This window comes from Gekko japonicus, unplaced genomic scaffold (genome assembly GCF_001447785.1).
Source record: "Gekko japonicus isolate JY-2015 unplaced genomic scaffold, Gekko_japonicus_V1.1 scaffold796, whole genome shotgun sequence".
NCBI lineage: Eukaryota > Metazoa > Chordata > Lepidosauria > Squamata > Gekkonidae > Gekko > Gekko japonicus.
Window position 1 is genome coordinate 506,886 of NW_015165854.1, and position 8,097 is coordinate 514,982.

General features: G+C 52.6%; 1 protein-coding gene across 1 annotated transcript in view; it reads right to left on the minus strand.

The window, feature by feature from the left end:
• Window positions 1-8,097, minus strand: part of LOC107110346 (thrombospondin type-1 domain-containing protein 4-like) — a 519,752-nt gene that overhangs the window by 393,957 nt on the left and 117,698 nt on the right. The window contains exon 6 of the mRNA XM_015411125.1: window positions 4,638-4,774. Coding sequence (XP_015266611.1) covers window positions 4,638-4,774 — 137 coding nt within the window. The remainder of the gene's footprint in view (window positions 1-4,637; window positions 4,775-8,097) is intronic.

The following is an 8,097-nucleotide window of genomic DNA, read 5'->3' on the forward strand; positions in this document are numbered from 1 at the left end:
AGGGAGGAACCCAGGCATTGCTGTGAATTAAGGTAAACCAGGGGGGAGGTAGGGTTGCAAGGGCCCCCACCGGGGCTAAAGATCTCCCCCACCCCGGGGGCCCTCCCCAAATCCCAGTCAGCTGGCCAACGGGGGACTTACCAGCAGGAAAACTAGGCCGGAGCCTGCGTCACTGGCACCATAGCAATTTCACTTCCGACGGACACCGGCGGTGATGTTATCTCACTGTCAGGGACGCCGGGACGCTCTGGCACTTGGGCAAAAACTCTATCATGAAAATGACTTCTACCATAGATGTTTTTCCCCAAATGCCAGAGCATCCATGTGCAGCTGGCAACACAACGACATCACTTCTGGTTAGGGTTGCCAGGAGGGGGGGGTCCCTCTCTGTCTCTGGGAACTCTTCAGCGAGTGCACAAAGCTCGCACCACGATGACATCACCCAGAGTGACGTTGTGGGGGAACGCTCTATTGTTTGAGGGAAAACTCTATGGTAACCACAGAGTTTTTCCTCAAAAGAAGAAGAAGAAGATATTGGGTTTATACCCCGCCCTTCACTACCCAGAGGAGTCTCAGAGCGGCTCACAAACTCCTTTCCCTTCCCCACAACAGACACCCTGTGAGGTAAAAGAAGAAGAAGAAGAGACTGGATTTATACCCCGCCCTTCACTACCCAAAGGAGTCTCAGAGCGGCTCACAAACTCCTTTCCCTTCCCCTCCCCACAACAGACACCCTGTGAGGTCGGTGGGGCTGAGAGAGCTCAAACAGAAACTGCTCTTTTCCAAGAACAGCTCTTATCAGAACTACGGCTTGCCCAAGGTCATCCAGCAGGTGCAAGTGGAGGAGTGGGGAATCAAACCCGGTCCTCCCAGATTAGAGTCCGCGCACTTAACCACGACACCAAAGATAGAGTGTGCGCGCCCCGCAATGTGCCCTGCGAGATGACATCATCTCTGGATGATGTCACTGCGCTGGGCATGTTGGTGCGAATGGGCACTTTGGGGGCAGGGTTCCCCCCACTGCCCGGATTGGGGCCAGCAGATCGGGGGGGCAAAAGTGGGATAACCCCATCAGGGGAATAGGAACCCTACTTCCGGTGCCCGTCAGAAGTGACATAGTCACGTCTCCAGCAACGCAAGCCTAGGCCTGTCTTATCTCCTCGTAAGTCGTCCTCACCCCTCACCTTGCACCGGTTGCCGGGGGGGGTACCCTGCAACCCTAAATGGGGCTGAAGGGAAGGGTTTACCAACTGCAGACGGACAAATGAAAAGTGAAATGGCCACGGATCATCTCCCCCTTTCCTGGCCTTACTTTCCCCTCTTTTCCAATCCGCAGAGCGCTCTGCAAAGATTCCAACCCCGCTCCGCAGGCCCTCTGGATCCAATCTGCAACCGTTTTTCTGGCCTCCAGCTTTCAGATCAAGCCGGCTCTTGAAGGAAGAGTCAGGACTCAAGCGCCTATCTGTCATCTACAAAGAAAACCCAGAGCTTCCAAAAGATGCTTGGCCTGGCTAAAAATAAAGAGCGAGGACATGTGTGAGATTGTCCAGATGTGAAGGAGCCCGGCGAGGGAGAAGAAAGCGAGGCTCACGGGAAGGCGGTGGGGGAATAGGTTGCTCACTTGACCGCAGAGTCGTGGAGGGCTTTACACAGCCAGCCTCTATATCCCTTCACCACAGTTGGCCACCGTGTGAGACAGGATGCTGGACTAGGTGGACCCTCACTGGTCTGATCCAGCTGGGCTCTTCTGATGTTCTTATGAAGGCCTCGGCCTCTGTGCCCTGTTGTTGGCCCTCCAGAGGAACTGGTTGGCCACTGTGTGAGAAAGGATGCTGGACTACTGATGGTGTAGCAAACCAGATACTACTTGATGGTTCAATAAATAAGACAGTATTTGGCAGCAAGCTGGGAGTCTACATAATGAATAACAATGGAGTATTTTAAGAACATAAGAGAAGCCAATGTTGGATCAGGCCAGTGGCCCATCCAGTCCAACTCTCTGTCACACAGTGGCCACAAATACCAGGTGCCCTCAGGAGGTCCAGCAGTGGGACCAGGACACTAGAAGCCCTCCCACTGTTGTGCCCGCCCGCCCCCCAAGCTCCAAGAATACAGAGCATCCCTTGCCCCAGATGGAGAGCTCCTATCTATACCTTGTGGCTCATAGCCACTGATGGACCTCTGCCCCATATGTTTATCTAATTCCCTCTTGAAGCCGTCCATGCTTGTAGCTGCCACCACCTCCTGTGGAAGTGAATTCCATGTGTTCATCACTCTTTGGGTGAAGAAGCACTTCCTTTTATCCGTTCTAACCCGACTGCTCAGTAATTTCATTGAGTGCCCACGAGTTCTTGTATTGTGAGAAAGGGAGAAAAGGACTTCTTTCTCTACCTGCTCTATCCCACGCATAATCTTGTAAACCTCGATCATGTCACCCCTCAGCCGTCGTTCCTCCAAGCTAAAGAGCCCCAAACGCTTTAACCTTTCTTCATAGGGAAAGTGTTCCAACCTTTTAATCATTCTAGTGGCCCTTTTCTGCACTTTTTCCAATGCCATAATATCCTTTCTGAGGTGTGGTGACCAGAATTGCACACAGTACTCCAAATGAGGTCACACCATCGATTTATACAGGGGCATTATGATACTGGCTGATTTGTTTTCAACTCCCTTCCTAATAATCCCCAGCATAGCATTGGCCTATGCTTGACGTCTCTGGCTCACAAAGCCACCAGACATGGTGAACAAAGAAACGACCCTATTAACAGTCAATCAACAGCCTTGTCTACAAGATACAAACAAACACCAACCGGGCTTCCCAAAACAGATTTCACTCTCCAAACACCATTTTAAACAAGACTGTTTCCCGAGCGTGCCCAGAGGCAGAAAGTGAAGGCACCCTCCATGCCAACTTGGCGAAGGATCTCCAAAGGGCCTGTCCCAGCACGGAAAAAGTCTACAATGTTCTCTCCGAGCCGTGGAGCCTTGTGAGCAAAAACTCTACTTTGAGAGCTACCGGCATTAAAGTTGTGAGAGAGCAATTTGGCTGTGGCATCAATTAGTTTGCTCAGGAGTTATCCTTCCCAAGCTAAGACAAAAATGTATGCGCCGGAGGCTAAAAAAACGTGCGCTGGCTCACACTAACTCAGCTTAGAGGAAACAGTGCCTATGACCAGATTGCTGCCAAACGAACAGTCCTGAAAGGTGGCACCACCAAGATCCGTGACCTGCATTCGAGTCAGCCTCTTGTAGCCGGCAAGCAACGGTTGCTTTTTAAACTCGTTCCATGAGCACCAACTCCTGCCAACCTAGCAGTTCGAAAGCAAGAGATTGTGAGTAGATCAATTGGTACCGCTTCGGTGGGAAGGTAACAGCATTCCGTGCACCTCGGCATCTACTAGTCATGCCGGCCACAGGACCATGGAAACATCTTCGGACAGCGCTGGCTCTTCGGCTCGGAAACGGAGATGAGCACCGCCCCCAAGAGGCGGATTCGACTGGCTTTCGAGCAAGGGAAACCTTTACCTTGACCTATGAGCACCAAAGCATTTCAGGGGATCCAGACCGTGTTTGTAACCGAACCAATAACTCTGAATCCTTAAAACAGACACTTTGGGTGTAAGTACCATGCCCGACTGCAATGGGTTGCCAGCCTCCAGGTGGTGTCTGGAGTTCTCCTAGGATTACAATTGATCTCCAGGTGGCACCTGGACACCCCCCGCTATTATAATTGATATCCAGGCAACCGAGATCAGTTCCCCTGGAGAAAATGGCTGCTTTGGAGGATTCTGTATACCAGCAGTTAACCAAACAGGAACGAGGAGGAATCAGAGGCAAAAAAACAAGAATCACTCCCCAGAGACGAGAATCACTCCCTAGAGCATCGAGCCGTTTACATCGTGTTCCGCTGTGATTCAAACATCTTCGGGCTCTTTCTGTATTCCTATTATGGTCATTGTTGAATTTCACTGTTTTGGGAGGGATTTTGTAATTTCGTGTGGCATCTCTGTAATGCTTTAGAACATCCGTGTTCATTTGCATGCGATGGATACGATCCTTTGTTTCGATTAAACGGTCTTTCTCTGCATTTATGGCTGGTACTTTTTGTCTCTGGGGCAATGCTCCCTCTAAGCTGTGGGGTCCTGTGAGCAAAAAAATCTATTTTGTGAGCGACTGGCATTGAAGTTGTGAGCTAGCAATTTGGCTGCTGCATCGAATTGTTCGCTCTGGAGCCCTCCTTCCTGAGCTAAGGCAAACGTGTGTGAGCCGGAGGCTAAAAAACTGTGAGCTAGCTCACGCTCACTCAGCTTAGAGGGAGCACTGCACTGGGGAGTTATTCTTCTTTTGTGGAGAATCCGATGGCATTATTCCCTACCCTACCCAAAATTCGCACTCTTGAGGCTCCGCCCCACAAACATCCGGGAATTTCTCAACCTGGAGTTGGCAAGCCTACATATGGCCACTTGGTTCATCCGTCCACAATAACACACAACCCGCAAACGGACAGTAAACGAAATAATCGCCTGAAGACCGTCTTTTCCCGGTGGTCTCTTTTGACAAACCAACGACCAGAATTCGCGTTTAAACACTGAACCTGTACGTGAGCGTGCTCAAAAAGAAAAGGAAAACGTCGCTCCTACCTTGCACTGACCGGACACGCAGATGGAGGTTCCGTTCTGGTCACATGGCGTCCCGTCGATGACCTGCTCGGCTTGTCTGACGTAGAAACGGTAACCCACGGCTCGGCAGTTCAGCTCACACTTCTGGCTGCCTTTAACTGGAAAGAAACAGAAGAGGGTGAACAGGGAGAGGACAGACGACAAAGACAAATATTTAATCCTGGGATGGAAGCCGGTGACGGTGGGGGGAATGAAGAAGAAGAAGAGTTGGTTTTTACACCCCACTCTTCACTACCCAAAGGAGTCTCGGAGCAGCTTAGGATCTCCTTCCCCTTCCTCTCCTCACAACAGACACCCTGTGAGGTAGGTGGGGCTGAGAGAGCTCTGAGAGAACTGTGACTGACCCAAAGTCACCCAGCTGGCCTCTGGAGGAGAAGTGGGGAATCAAACCTGGTTCTCCAGATTAGAGTCCGCCGCTCTTAACTACTAAGAGCCAGCATGGAGGCTTATAATTGGCTTACAATATCCTTCCTTTCCTTTCCCCACAATAGACACCCGGTGAGGCAGGTGGGGCCGAGGGAGCTTTGAGAGAACTTGTGACTGACCCAAGGTCACCCAGCTGGCTTCACGTGGAGGAAAAGTGGGGAATCAAACCCGGTTCTCCAGGTTAGAGTCCGCTGCTCTTAACTAGTAAGAGCCAGCATGGAGGTTTATAATTGGCTCACAGTTGCCTTCCCTTCCTCTCCCCGTAACAGACACCCTGTGAGGTAGGTGGGGCTGAGAGAGTTCTGACAGAACTGTGACTGACCCAAGGTCACCCAGCAGCTGCATGTGGAGGGGTGGGGAATGAAAACCCGGTTCTCCCAGATTAGAATCTGCCGCTCTTAACCACTACACCAAACTGGCTCTCTAAACCACAGGGAGGGAGGGAGGGGTTGATCTAATGCATAAGAAGCAACAGAAATCCAAGGGACTTCACAAACCAAAGACAGCCGAGGAAAGCTAAGCAGGGGATCAGGATGCAGAGGTACAATGCAAAATGTAGTGTCCCTCTACATCCTGATATCCTGTGAGGTCAGTGGGGCTGAGGGAGCTCTGACTAAGAACAGCTCTGAGAGAACTTGTGATTGACCCAAGGTCACCCAGCTGGCTGCATGTAGAGGAGTGGGTGAAATCAAACCCGGTTCTCCCAGATTAGAGTCCGCCGTTCTTAACCACTACACCAAACTGGCTGTTAGGATTGCCCTAATATGGCCGCAACCTGACGGCACGTCCTGTCCCCACCAAGAGGTGAATTTCCACGTTATCATACCGCCCCGCACCCCGATCCAACCGCCCTCATCCAGAACGACTTATTTTGTTTGGATTCCCAGTGTTACTCTGCCTTCCGCTGCCAAGCGGCTCGTAGCGGAGTAGCTGTTGTGGATAATTAGAAACTTCCTTCTCGTTTTGGCACCCGGCTGCCTTCGTTTCCTGCCGAGCGGGAGATGAAAGCTTGATGACTTCAGCTGCCGGAGTGGAAATCTGGACTAAAGACGGGCGGGGCTTGGGAAGGACGCCGGCTCTGTTCTCTTTACCCCAGGAGGAGGGGGTTGAACCTTTGTCCCAAACAGAGAGAACGGGCACCCGTTCCATAAAAAAAGCCTTCCCGCCCTGTCCGCTTCTCCCAGAGGGGACATCCAGATCAAGTGAACTCCTTCAAAGCGAAGAGGGCAACGGACAATAAGGCCCCCGGGCTGTTTCCTTCTAAAGGATAAGGGCAGAATGTCTCTGCGGCACGTCACTGCTCACAGGGTCGCCAGGATCCCTCTGGCCACCAGCAGGGGGTGGGGATAGGGCTGCTACCCCCAGGTTGAGGAACTCCAGGAGATTTGCGGGTGGAGCCTGGGGAGAACAAGCATCTCAGTTGGGTAAGAGCATCAGGAAAGCCCTGCTGGATCAGAACCATGGAGGTCCATCTACTCCAGCATCCTGTCTCACACGGTGGCCAACCAAGTCCTCCAAACAGCCAACAACAAGGCATAGAGGCCGAGGCCTTCATAAGAACATCAGAAGAGCCCAGTGGGATCAGACCAGTGGTCCATCTAGTCCAGCATCCTGCCTCACACAGGGGCCAACCAGTTCCTCTGGAGGTCCAACAGCAGAGCATAGAAGCCGAGGCCTTCCCCTGATAAGAACCTAAGAAGAGCCTGGTGGGATCAGACCAGTGGTCCATCTAGTCTAGCATCCTGTCTCACATAGGGGCCAACCAGTTCCTCTGGAGGTCCAACAGCAGAGCATAGAAGCCGAGGCATTCCCCTGATAAGAACCTAAGAAGAGCCCTGCTGGATCAGACCAGTGGTCCATCTGGTCCAGCATCCTGTCTCACACGAAGGCCAACCAGTTCCTCTGGAGGGCCAACAACACGGCAGAGAGGCCGAGGCCTTCATCAGAACATCAGAAGAGCCCTGCTGGATCAGGCCAGTGAGGGTCCATCTGGTCCAGCATCCTATCTCACACAGGGGCCAACCAGTTCCTCTGGAGGGCCAACAACAGGGCAGAGAGGCTGAGGCCTTCATAAGAACATCCAAAGAGCCCTGCGGGATCAGACCAGTGGTCCATCTAGTCCAGCATCCTGTCTCATACGAAGGCCAACCAGTTCCTCTGAAAGTCCAACAACAGGGCATAGAGGCCGAGGCCTTCCCCTGAGGTTGCCTCCTGGCTCTGGGATTCAGAGGTTTAGTGCCCCTGAACAGGGAGGTTCCCCTCTGCCGCCAGGGCTACCAGCCACTGACAGACTTCTCCTCCACGAATCTATCCAATCCCCTTTTCAAGCTGTTTATTCCTGTGGCCATCACTGCATCCTCTGGCAACGAATCCCACCCTTCCATCACTCTCGGGGTCAAGAAGGATTTCCTTTGGTCCGTCCTCAACTTACTGAGCTTCACTGGATGCCCTCGAGGTCTAGTCTTTGGGGAGCGGGAGAAAAAAGTCCCCTTTGTCCACCTTCTCCACCCCATGCGTTATTTCGTAAACCTTTATCATGCCCCCTCCCGGCCTTCAGTCCTCTCTTTTCTAACAGATCACGACACGCTGTCCAGCCAGGCCCGTAGCCAGGATTTTTAATGTCGGGGTGCATTTAAATTCCTTAGGGGGCAGTGGCTGATCAGATTAAAGGAATACCTGGCTGCTTTTCCCGCACCAGCCGCCCCTTGGGGGCCCTGGGCTGGATGGGGAGTCAGGGGGCCTTGCCAGTAAGTGAGGGGGCCTCGCCCCGAGATGCTCCACTGTAGCTACGGGCCTGGGTCCAGCAGCCTGTGTGGGCAGCTCTCGAGGAAGAACAGCCCGTCCTTCCATTCCCATTGCATAAGGCTTGTTTTGCCACATGTCGCGACCCACCGGACTGGCGGGCCGTTCCCAGGACCTCTCCCTCGACCCGCGAGCCGCCTCGGACGTTTTTTTCCACAGTAGAGGAATCCAAACAAAATACATTCCGGCATTC